Here is an 11,287-nt window from a genome sequence, read left to right as displayed (position 1 = left end):
GCTCAGACTCTGCTGGGCATCGACGCCGGCAACGGGAGAGACCCCTCCAGGTCAAACACAGTGTTAACTCTCCAGTAAATGGAGCACAGAGTGGGACGTACTTGAGCTGCTGGAGGCAGCTGTTGAGGTTCTTGAGGGGCTCCTTGCTCACGGCAGGGGGGGGCCGCAGCAGCTCCTCCAGCAGTGAGGCTGGGACGGGGCAGTCGGGGATCTTGATGGGTGTGGCGGGGCCGGAAGGGCTGGCCTCGCCTCTCAGCTCCTTTCTCTGTTTGTAAAAGCACATGGTTAGCCTTCACACGCCCTCCTCCTGTCAGTCTCACCAGCAGCACCACAGCAGATGGGCATCCCCGGCTCAACGTGGGGCCTTGGGGAAGGGGGCCGACCCGGTCGCTGTTGTGTCAGGAACTCAAAGGAGTTCTAGAAATTCTGACTGGATAAATAGCCTCATTTCTAATGCACATAACAAAGCACAACCAACCTAAGTTCTGGATCTTCAGGAGGATAGAGCTTAATCCTGAACTAGAACCCTCACACAGCTTTCCACAAGAGACTGTGGCCATCTTTCAATTTCCCTAAGAAATTAAACAAATTCTCCGACATATCTGACTTCCTTTTCTAGGACTTAAAAATTTTTCACAGACAGGCAAATGATGCTAAATAAACCTTTGAATCTGAGAGATTTCTTTGCACTTGCCTCCTGGAAATATTTATGCAGATCAGGTATAGAAAAACTGCCAGGTATGCACATACCCTGGGAAGGACAATGACAGCAGCTCCAGAGTCCCTGGCCCAAGCCCACTCAGGCAACTGTTACATCTGGCTCTTAAGACACAGCCAGGACACCTATAATCCTAGCACTCTGGGAGGCTGAGGTGGGAGGATCGCTCGAGGTCAGGAGTTTGAGACCAGCCTGAGCAAGAGCGAGACCCCATCTCTACTAAAAAAAATAGAAAGAAATTAATTGGCCAACTAAAAATATATAGAAAAAATGAGCCGGGCATGGTGGCATGTGCCTGTGGTCCCAGCTACTCGGGAGGCTGAGGCAGGAGGATCGCTTGAGCCCAGGAGTTTGAAGTTGCTGTGAGCTAGGCTGACGCCATGGCACTCTAGCCCAGGCAACAGAGCGAGACTCTGTCTCAAAAAAAGAAGAAACACTCTTTTGGAAAAGCCACAAAATAAAACGGCTTGACCTGTTGTCCAAGCAGACACTCCACTGTCATCTGCTCAGGGCTGGTTAAATAGATCTGTTTATGTCTGAGTAATCAGAAACCTCTGTCCACACAAGTCTACGACAGGCGCGAGCCCACGTACCATCTTGGCCGCGCCTCGGCGGAGGTCCAGCTTGAGCTGCTGGTTCAGCTGCAGCAGAGTCTTCATGTTGTTCTTCAGTTCTGACACTTTGGCCTGAAGCATAAATTTATCCTTCTGCGTCCGGGTCAGATCTCCCTGTGCCACCTCCAACTCAGACTTGATATTCTGGGAAAGGGAAGTCAGAGTTTTAAAAGCTAAAAATCTTAAACACACTATGAAGAGTCAGTTTGCGTGTCATGTCATGACGCCAAAGGGACTGAACATGCAGTGCTGATTTTTACAGGATTTAGTATACGATGTTTCTATCTCAGCACTGGATTGGGAAGGGTGCAGTTACAACCACATCCTTAACATTCCTCCCCAAATTCCAGAGTCTCTGCCAAGGAACCAGCAGCATCCCATGGCTACATTTTATAACGAACCCCAAGAATCTCCTGTCACCTGCTACGAGCAGCCTAACCCTTCCTAAAACATCCAGTTCGAGGGTCCCTCACCCAGACGCTTTGAGAGTCGTGCTAGTGCTCAGAAAGTTCTGGATTTCAGATTCTCGTATGAGGGACGCTCAACTTGTATTATGAATCAATTCCCCTGTGACTCAGGCCATCCGTTCACGATTATGTTCCTGAACCTGTCCTCACGCGGCCGAGAACTCTGCAGACGGAGCTCCTCATAGAGGAGCTGGTCACGAACTGGCCAGCTCGTCACACACGGCTGCCTGCTCACGGGACTGATGGCAGTCGAGCCGGCTGGGGCTTCAGCCCTGCCCCCTCCAGCTGTGTGACCTGGCCCGGGTGACCACGTCTCCAGAGCCGTGTGCTGTGAGCACCGCCCCGACGAGCTCCCGGCCAGGCAGGCAGCCCTGGCCACCGACGCCCCGCGACCCCCGCGGGACAGGCACCTGCAACATCTGCTGCGTTCCTTCCAGCTCCTTCCGGCCCTGCTGCCCCGTCAAGTCCAGCTGCTGCTTCAATGACTGGATCTCTCTCTCCTTCTGATCCACTTCCCACCTGAGATTTTCCACCTGAGGAGGGAAAGTCACGTGACCACAAGAATTTTAAAGTGGCTTTCTTGCACTGAAAATTTGCTCTAACTGTATGTCTGCTTATCTTTTAATACCACATTAAGGGAAAAAAATAAATATTCCTCTCCAAGCAGACAGGGCATACAGTGATCCAGCGTGCTGCTCAGCAGGGTCCAGCCCGTGAGCCACGTTAATTAGGGGCATGAGGCCACCGGGCACGTCACCTCTTGGTTTCCCATGGGCTGTTTGCTCAGCTGCTCATCCAGCTGCTTCTGCAGGAGCTGGAGCTGCGTCCGGGCCTCGGCCAGCTCCACCTGGAACTGCGCTACTTCCTGGGAATGTTTCCCCTCCCGACACCTAGGGTAAAAAAGCAAATGAGGGCCGGGCGCTGTGGCTCACGCCTGTAATCCTAGCTCTTGGGAGGCCGAGGCGGGCGGATTGCTCAAGGTCAGGAGTTCAAAACCAGCCTGAGCAAGAGCGAGACCCCGTCTCTACTATAAATAGAAAGAAATTAATTGGCCAACTGATATATATATAAAAAATTAGCCGGGCATGGTGGCGCATGCCTGTAGTCCCAGCTACTCGGGAGGCTGAGGCAGAAGGATCACTCGAGCCCAGGAGTTTGAGGTTGCTGTGAGCTAGGCTGACGCCACGGCACTCACTCTAGCCTGGACAACAAAGCGAGACTCTGTCTCAAAAAAAAAAAAAAAAAAAAAAAAAAAGCAAATGAGAATGGAATCACTGCGTCCTTTCAACCTGCCCTCCCCCTGGAAAATGCTGCCTGTGGAGCATGTCCGTCCCGGTGAGACCCCGCGCTGGACCCGTCCTGGGTGCTTTAGGATGCACCATCTCGCTCTGCTAACACCGTCCACATTCGACAGCGAGTAACTGTGAGACCGTGCAGGGAGCGGTGGCCTCCAGAGCCTCCAGGACCTTGTGCCCGGCTGGTGCCTCCATGAGTCTGACTCGATGCTGCCCCAGTGAGGGGTCTGTGACGACCCTCTCGGTGCCCGGGACGTGGCCCTGAGGTACACGCTCACACGGGGTGCCCTCTGGTTTGGGGGAGCGAGCACAGGGCAGCGAGACAGTGAAACTCAGCTTCTGGAGACAGAAGTCGGGGTATCCAGCCCCTTCAATTTGCCTCTGACACACTTGGCAGGCTGCTGGAATCTGCTAGAGAAGAGGCGAGCCTGCCGTGCTGAGCCAGCGGCGGAGGCAGCGACCCTGCCCACCATGCCACACACTGGCCAGGCTCCTGGCTCCCCTCTGCGCGGGCCTGCACTCACTGGAGGCTGTCGGCCTCGGCCTGCAGCTTCTGCACCAGGTGCTCCTTGGCCTGCAGCTCCTTCTTCACCTCACTCAGCTCCAAAGTGGCCGCCTTGAAGTGGCGGCGGCTGTGACCAGCTTCTGCCCTGGCAGCAGCCACCTAGGAGGAAGGAAGCCACGTGATCAGCGCACACAGCGCCCTTGTGACGCCCGCAGCTCTGTGGTGGGCCCAGGGCAGAGGGGAAGCCCCTCCCGACCCCACCACACCCAGCCGCCATAGTTGGGCATCAAGTTCTCACGACGACCGACGCACAGGACCAAGCAGCGGGGAGTACACGCTGTGTGCTGCTAGTGTCTGTTGAATGAACAAATCTGTTTCTTGGTCTAAACCAGGTGTCCTCAAACTACGGCCCGCCGAGGACATTTATCCGGCCCGCCGGGTGTTTTTGCCGCTGCTGCCTGTCCTGCTTAGCAGCCGACTCGTCCTGGGCCCACAGTGCGCATGTGTGGCATGTGCACCGCTCTCTCCAATGGCCCAACAGTCTGAGGGACAGTGAACTGGCCCCTGTTTAAAGTTTGAGAACCCCTGGTAAGCAGTTTGCGTGGTCTCCTTCAAGTGTATCTGCGTGTTTCCAGTTCAACGTACCCATAGCTCAGGCCCTCTCAGAGGACGCTGCGTTTCCACCCTACTACCTGGCTGTGATAACGCTATTGATTCTTACCATTCATGATGGAACAGACCTCCTTTCTAGAATTTTTCTGCTTTTCACAGTTAACAATGGATTCTCTCAAGGCTTCCAAGAAAACAAGCAAATTCTCAGAGTATAACAAAAACCAAAAGTTTATTTTCCAATAGTTTAGTTTTCTTGTCTAAAGCACTAGCCAGTATTTTATTTAAAAAGTTGAAGGCCAGGCGTGGTGGCTCACACCTATAATCCCAACACTTTGGAAGGCCAAGGTGGGAGGATCGCTTAAGCCCAGGAGTTCAAGGCTACAGTGAGCTATGATTGCGCTAATGCACTCTAGCCTTAGCAACAGAGCAAAACCCTGTCTCTAAAAAAATAAAATCTTCTTACCATATCTTAAAACTAATTGTATTTTAAAAGAAGTTATGCTGTCTCACCCAAGAAATCAAGAACTTTCTTCTTCTTCTTTTTTTTTTTTATCTCCATTACGTTATCATAGGTAAGTTTTTAAAGGATATGGCAAAAGCCAGGTCATAGGGACTAAAGCAGCTTTATTCTTAGGCTGAAAATTCTGAACTGGGAAAGTAATTATAAGTCGCAAAGTAATTCAAACAGACTTGAAAGGAAAAGCCACGTGTCCTTTCCTACCCTTCTCCAGAGACAATCACAGCTATTCCTTGTGCTCCTCCGAGAAATTTTCCACGCATACATGAGCCTCAAACACACACGTGCACACACACACTGCACCCCATGCCGGCACACACGCCGTACATGCACACTCACGGCAGATGTGTTCTTAGCACCTGCTCCGTGCCGGGCACTGGCATGTACCAGGGAGCCCCACACTAGCAGAGGAAGAGGAAGGTCTGGGGGCAGGGCCCTGGTGTGGAGACCCTGGCGGTCAGCGCGGGTCTGACGGCTGACCTGACACCACAGTGAACACCTGAAGCGTGGAAAGGAGCCAGCCATGAAAGACGGCCCCGACACAGGAGAGGGTAACACAACCGCCTTCCTCGTTGGCTTGTTTAACACAGATGGGATCACACAGTATTCTGAAGTTTGCTCTCCTGAGGAAGCACTACGTACCAGATGCCTTCTCCTGGCAACACATGAATAGGCACGTGAACATGCTATGTGTCCAGCCCAGGCCTCACGGCTGCATCTCATTTCAGCTCCTTCCACGGACCAGCCCGGGAGCTCTGCGACCCACCTTCACGACGATGGCAGTGATACCTCCCTCTCTAACTTTCTGGAAGGGGAGCTCCAGCGTGAGGGGTGCCCGCGTAAGTTTTCAGGCACTGAAACGCCTTCCACAAGGCCCTGTGAGGCAGCATCTTTAACAAAAAGCAAAAGGCGGGAAGGTGGCACACACCTGCTCCATGAGGCTGCTGACCTTCCCCTTCTCCTTCTCCAGCGAGGCCTGCAGCACCTGCACGAGCTGCCTCATCTGGCGATCCTCCTTCTCTTTGCGCTCCAAGACCGCCTGGACCTAGGAGGCACCGCAGAAACATAAATAAGAAGAGACGTCAAATTCCAAACCCCTGAAGAAACCAGGGCAGAGTGCGGGGCCGCAGCAGCCGGTGCCGGGCGGGAGGTGCAGCAGGATGGGGACCAGTCAGCTCACAGCAGAGGAGGAAACAAGTTGGAGAAGAGGAAATTCCGTCTCTAAAGAACACCGTTCCCAAACCAGCAACCCGTGGCTGTGGCACAGTCACAGGGTCACCTTCCCGAATCTGGCTGGGAACCCAGAGACCCGGGTTCAGACTTGATGCCTCTGCGGCGAGGCCGGCAACGCGGGGGGTGAGGCAGTCAGGTTCGAAACGAAGCGAGTGGGGAGCAGGGAAGACTGTCTCAGGACAGGTTAACCCAAGGCTGGGGCTCCACCTGGCCTCGGGCTGCCAGTGTGGAGATCTCCCCCAGCAGAAAGGCTGCAGGAGCACAGCGGGACCCCGGCTGGGGTTTGAAATCAGTTTGAGGCCTTCAGGTAAACGTCCCCTACAGACGATGTCACTGCCTGGAAGGGGAAGTCATCCCACCTACACCCAAAGCCAGGATGGACTCGGCACCATCAACGCACAGGCAGGTGCTCTGGGTCTGCGCCTCACAGCTGGGACTCAGGCCTCTGTCTCCGAATCTCTAGGGTGGGAGGCTGTATTTTCCTCAAGGGTGGGTGGGAGGAACTGATCTGGACATCCGGAGTGCTGCCAGGCCCACCCAGCGCTGTCTGCTTCTGGTGACGGGTCTGAGTACCTGGAGATTGAACTGGACCAGGTCTGCCTCCCTCTTGGCCAGCGCTCGCTCCAGGACGCTGTTGTGCTCCCGCAGAGCCGCGTTGGACTGCCCCAGGCCCATGAGCTTCCCCTTCTCGTGCTCCAGTTCCAGAGCCAACTTCTTGTTCGACTCCTCCAGGAACTTGATCCTCCTCCTGAAGCCTCTCGATTCCTGGAGCTGAAACACCGGCGCAGACGTGAACATGGGGCTGCCACAAACCCCGGGAACACGTGAACAGAGCTAGTACTAGCATGCAACCGCAAGCAGCAAACCGCCCCACTTCATGACCTGGGCCGTGTGGCCGTGGGGGGTGGCTTTCCTCACCCCCTCCTGCCTCTCCACGGCCAGCAACCCTGCCCACTCCTGGGCCTGTGTGCTTCTGAGGAAGGCCGTCCAGGGGCCAACCCTGGCCCTGGTCAAGCCACACAGCGGGGTGGACGCGGTGCCGAGGCCAGGACAGAGATGAGTGAATGACATACGCAGCCCCGGGTGACTAAGAGGCCCCGGGGACTCTGCTGGAAGGGCGAGCCAGGGGCTGGTAGTAAGGGCTCGGCAAGGGCTCTGGGTGACAGTGCTGAGCTACTGCCAGCAGAGCCCAAAGCAAGAACTGTCTCTGAACCTAAGAGTTTTGAGAAGTTCTTTCAAGATTTGAGCTGGATTTCTTATCTGCAACCAAAGCATTCTGAGAAAAAGGTTCCCCTACGAATTCCAGTGACCCCTCCACTGCAGAGGCTGTGACTACAGCTGTCCTCGCCGGAGGGCTGGATCACAACCCGCTCCACCACGGAAGGTGACGGCAGCACCAGGCAGTAGTGCTGGCCGCACAGCGAGGTTCTCCTGCTCTGTAGGGCCCACGCTCATGGGGGCCTGCCTCGGAGCCCAGGGACCATCTGATTGCTATGGCGACAACAGGCGTTGGGCCTCACCTCATCCTCCAGCTCCAGCACCTTCTCCCGAGACTCCTCCAGCTCCTGGCCGGTGGTGGCGATGACCTCCTGCAGCTCGCTCTCCAGCAGCTCCTTGCTGCGGCCGACAGCCTGCAGCTCCACCTCCAGGGCCCGGATCCTCTCCTGGCGGGGAGACAGGCGAGTGCGTCTGGCCACCGGGACAGGCCCTCGTCCCCCAGCCTTCCACGGTGCTGCAGGTGCGAAGCTGCGGCCACACACACCTGGTGCTGCTGCGCCAGCACCAGTATGACACATTCTCACAACACTGCACTTCCTTTACAGGACTTGGATTAACCAACACACCATGCACACGCTAATGACACACAAAGTGCCGTCAGGACAAACTCAATAATCTTTCCAGCAAAACGCTTTAAATATACAGAAAAAAATCTGACCTGTAGATAAAGGCTACACGCTGCCACTCAGGGCACATAAGCAGCACCTGGCACAATATAATAAACACCACACATACATACGTGTGCGTTCACACACGTGCACATGTGCTCACACACGCACATGCACTCACACTCCACACTCATGCTCACACACATCCCCATGCATATACACATAGGAACTACATACAAGCACATACATACAACCCATGCACATGCTCACACATAGCACATGCAAACACACATACTCATACATGTAGTCACACACTTGCACTACACGCACATACACATTCTTACACCCCATGCGCGCGCTCACACACACACCTGCGGCCTCAGTGGTGCAGGCCCCATTCCAACTACTCTCCAGGTGCCCCTAACTCAACCATCTAAGAAGAAGGTTCTATTATCTACCTCATCTTGTCCTCATCTTACTGAGGACCCTAACTGAGCCATCTGCCAGGAGTCACCGCCTCATGAGTGGTGAGGCCCAGACGGAGCCCAGACTTGAGCTCCCGGCCTTGCTGTCCCTTAGTTGCTGCCGGCCCACGGAGACTCTGCCCGACCCCCTGACCAAGGGCACTGACCAAGGGCAAAACAACAGCTGAGACACACTTTCAAGTATAAACGAAAATGGCAATTGACTAAATACCCCCTATGTTTTATAAAGTAACCAGGAGAGGGAGAACCCCAGGTTATGATATAATCGCTTCCTACTAAATTCATGAGTGGATAGGAGACAGGAATAAACTGCACATAAGAAACACTGTGGGGTTGCGGGCTGACCCCTCTGCAGGTTTGGATCTGGGTCAGTAAAAAACAAATAAAAGAAAGAAAGAAAAGAAACACTGTGGGCTGGGCACGGTGGCTTATGCCTGTAATCCTAGCACTCTGGGAGGCCAAGGCAGGAGGATCACTTGAGCCCAGGAGTTGGAGGCTGCAGTGAGCTGTGATGATGCCACTGCACTCTAGCCCAGGCAACAGAGCAAGACCCTGTCTCAATTAAAAAAAAAAAAAAAAAAAAAAACCACTCAGATGTCAGTGTAATGACACATCATAAATAAAATCCAAACAAATTCACTCGGGCAGAATTTCACACCTACTAGCAAAACTGAAAGAAAACAGAGGCGGCACCATCCAGGCCCCCCGGCTGTCACAGCCTGCACGGCGCCCCTGCCGCAGGCACCCTCTGTCTGGGCCACTGCAGGTGCTGATGCTCCCAGCGTCCTGGACTCTAAGCACCGACCCCGCCCCGCACCCACTCCAGCCCCAGTGGGCGCCTGCTCGCTGCTCTCCCTCTGGGCACGTCAACTCCTGAGACGTGAGGTGCGCAGAAAGCCGGAGGGCAGGTGGCCCAAGCGTGCGTCTGTCTCTGCCTCTCAGCGAGTGGCCGATTTCTCTAAGCCATGGAGGTCCTCGATGAAAATACAGTGACCTCCACAGACTGCATGGGGTTCGTGAGGATTGCACGAGATGATACACGCAATCATTACAGGACCCTGGCACACACGGATACTGAGCAGTATTTTAAAGAAATGCTACCTTTTGTCTAAACCCTCGTATGGGTCTTGGAGGGGAAAACGTTTATGAGACTGCCTTTCCCTACAGAGACCTCACCGCTCTGGCGGGGACGGCGTGGTGTTTACCTACATGTAGAGCAAGGTCGCTGGCGCCGCTGGCGCTGCTCTGGGCTCTGAGCTGGCTCAGCTCCGCGTCCGCGGCCTCCTTGGCGGCGAGGGCCTCACGCAGGCGGCGGCTGAGGATGCTCACGGCGCTCTCGTAGGCCTTGTGCTTGGTCTTCATCTCCTTCTCGGCGCTGGTCAGGTCCGAGCCCAGCTGCCTCATCTTCTGCTGCTGCTCTGAGATGGCCCTGGGGTGTCACCAAGGACAACAAAGGAAGCTCGATTACCTCTGCTGCTCGGCCAGCGTCCTGGTGTACAACATCCAGTGACAGTGACGTGCGTCCGGAGTGCGTCCCCAGGTGGGCACGGGGCTCAGACCCAGGCTCTGGACGTGGGTCAGGAGTGCGTCCCCAGGTGGGCACGGGGCTCAGACCCAGGCTCTGGACGTGGGTCAGGAGTGCGTCCCCAGGTGGGCACGGGGCTCAGACCCAGGCTCTGGACGTGGGTCAGGAGTGCGTCCCCAGGTGGGCACGGGGCTCAGACCCAGGCTCTGGACGTGGGTCAGGAGTGCGTCCCCAGGTGGGCACGGGGCTCAGACCCAGGCTCTGGACGTGGGTCAGGAGTGCGTCCCCAGGTGGGCACGGGGCTCAGACCCAGGCTCTGGACGTGGGTCAGGAGTGCGTCCCCAGGTGGGCACGGGGCTCAGACCCAGGCTCTGGACGTGGGTCAGGAGTGCGTCCCCAGGTGGGCACGGGGCTCAGACCCAGGCTCTGGACGTGGGTCAGGAGTGCGTCCCCAGGTGGGCACGGGGCTCAGACCCAGGCTCTGGACGTGGGTCAGGAGTGCGTCCCCAGGTGGGCACGGGGCTCAGACCCAGGCTCTGGACGTGGGTCAGGAGTGCGTCCCCAGGTGGGCACGGGGCTCAGACCCAGGCTCTGGACGTGGGTCAGGAGTGCGTCCCCAGGTGGGCACGGGGCTCAGACCCAGGCTCTGGACGTGGGTCAGGAGTGCGTCCCCAGGTGGGCACGGGGCTCAGACCCAGGCTCTGGAGGGGCCGCCTCAGCCCCCGCCCCCGCCCCCGCACCTGCCCCGGCACCCGCTGCGCCTCGGAGGCGGCGCGTCAGGCAAGCGTGTGCCTGTCCTGCTGTGGCTGTGGAGGGAGGGGGAGAGGCCACGCCGGGCGTCCCCACAGAGGCAGGCAGACGGCACGCACGCGTGACTTTCAGCCATTCCCACCACCCCCCGCAGACCTGCCCTCCTCTCGGGGCAATTCGAAAATGATGTTGTGAGGGCAGAGACACAGTCTGCTCCCCCAAACAGAGATGCTTCCAATGTTCCTGAATATCGGCATGAAATCCAACAGTCAGAGCTACGAGTAAATCACCAGCCAATCAAAGCAAACCAGCAGAGGATATGCCGTCGGGGTAAAAAGGCCCCCAAAAGCTGTCTGCACACACATGTACGTGCACATACACGTACACAGGTGCCTACACACATATGTACATGCACATACATGTATGTAGGTATATGCGGGTTAGGTCTGTGTGTTCACATTTGTGTGACTATAAAGGGTATGAGGATGAATAAGTGTAGTCCCTGCTGAGGGGGTGGGTTTGGGGAGGGGGCTGCCACAAGTGTGTGGCACAAAAAGTCAAATGGATAGAAACAAAAGGGGAGCTTTGGTTACAGGATGCTTTAGCGAGTCAATAATCTGGGATTATTTTATAGAATGGGCAACTGCCAAATCACAATGGAACTTTCCTTTTTTTTTTTT

At 55.8% G+C, this 11,287-nt stretch overlaps 1 protein-coding gene across 4 annotated transcripts in view; it reads right to left on the bottom strand.

The window, feature by feature from the left end:
- GOLGA3 (golgin A3) overlaps positions 1-11,287 on the bottom strand; it is a 46,782-nt gene that overhangs the window by 3,851 nt on the left and 31,644 nt on the right. For all 4 annotated transcript variants that reach the window (XM_075996392.1, XM_075996395.1, XM_075996394.1 and 1 more), the window contains exons 15-23: positions 9,542-9,761; positions 7,482-7,625; positions 6,535-6,732; positions 5,657-5,773; positions 3,619-3,758; positions 2,557-2,689; positions 2,210-2,332; positions 1,312-1,476; positions 102-265 (exon numbers count right to left, since the gene is read on the bottom strand). In XM_075996392.1, the coding sequence (XP_075852507.1) occupies positions 102-265; positions 1,312-1,476; positions 2,210-2,332; positions 2,557-2,689; positions 3,619-3,758; positions 5,657-5,773; positions 6,535-6,732; positions 7,482-7,625; positions 9,542-9,761 (1,404 nt within the window). The remainder of the gene's footprint in view (positions 1-101; positions 266-1,311; positions 1,477-2,209; positions 2,333-2,556; positions 2,690-3,618; positions 3,759-5,656; positions 5,774-6,534; positions 6,733-7,481; positions 7,626-9,541; positions 9,762-11,287) is intronic.

The sequence above is a fragment of the Microcebus murinus genome, chromosome 22, assembly GCF_040939455.1.
Source record: "Microcebus murinus isolate Inina chromosome 22, M.murinus_Inina_mat1.0, whole genome shotgun sequence".
Classification (NCBI taxonomy): Eukaryota; Metazoa; Chordata; class Mammalia; order Primates; family Cheirogaleidae; genus Microcebus; species Microcebus murinus.
This window is presented reverse-complemented; position numbering and strand designations above follow the sequence as displayed.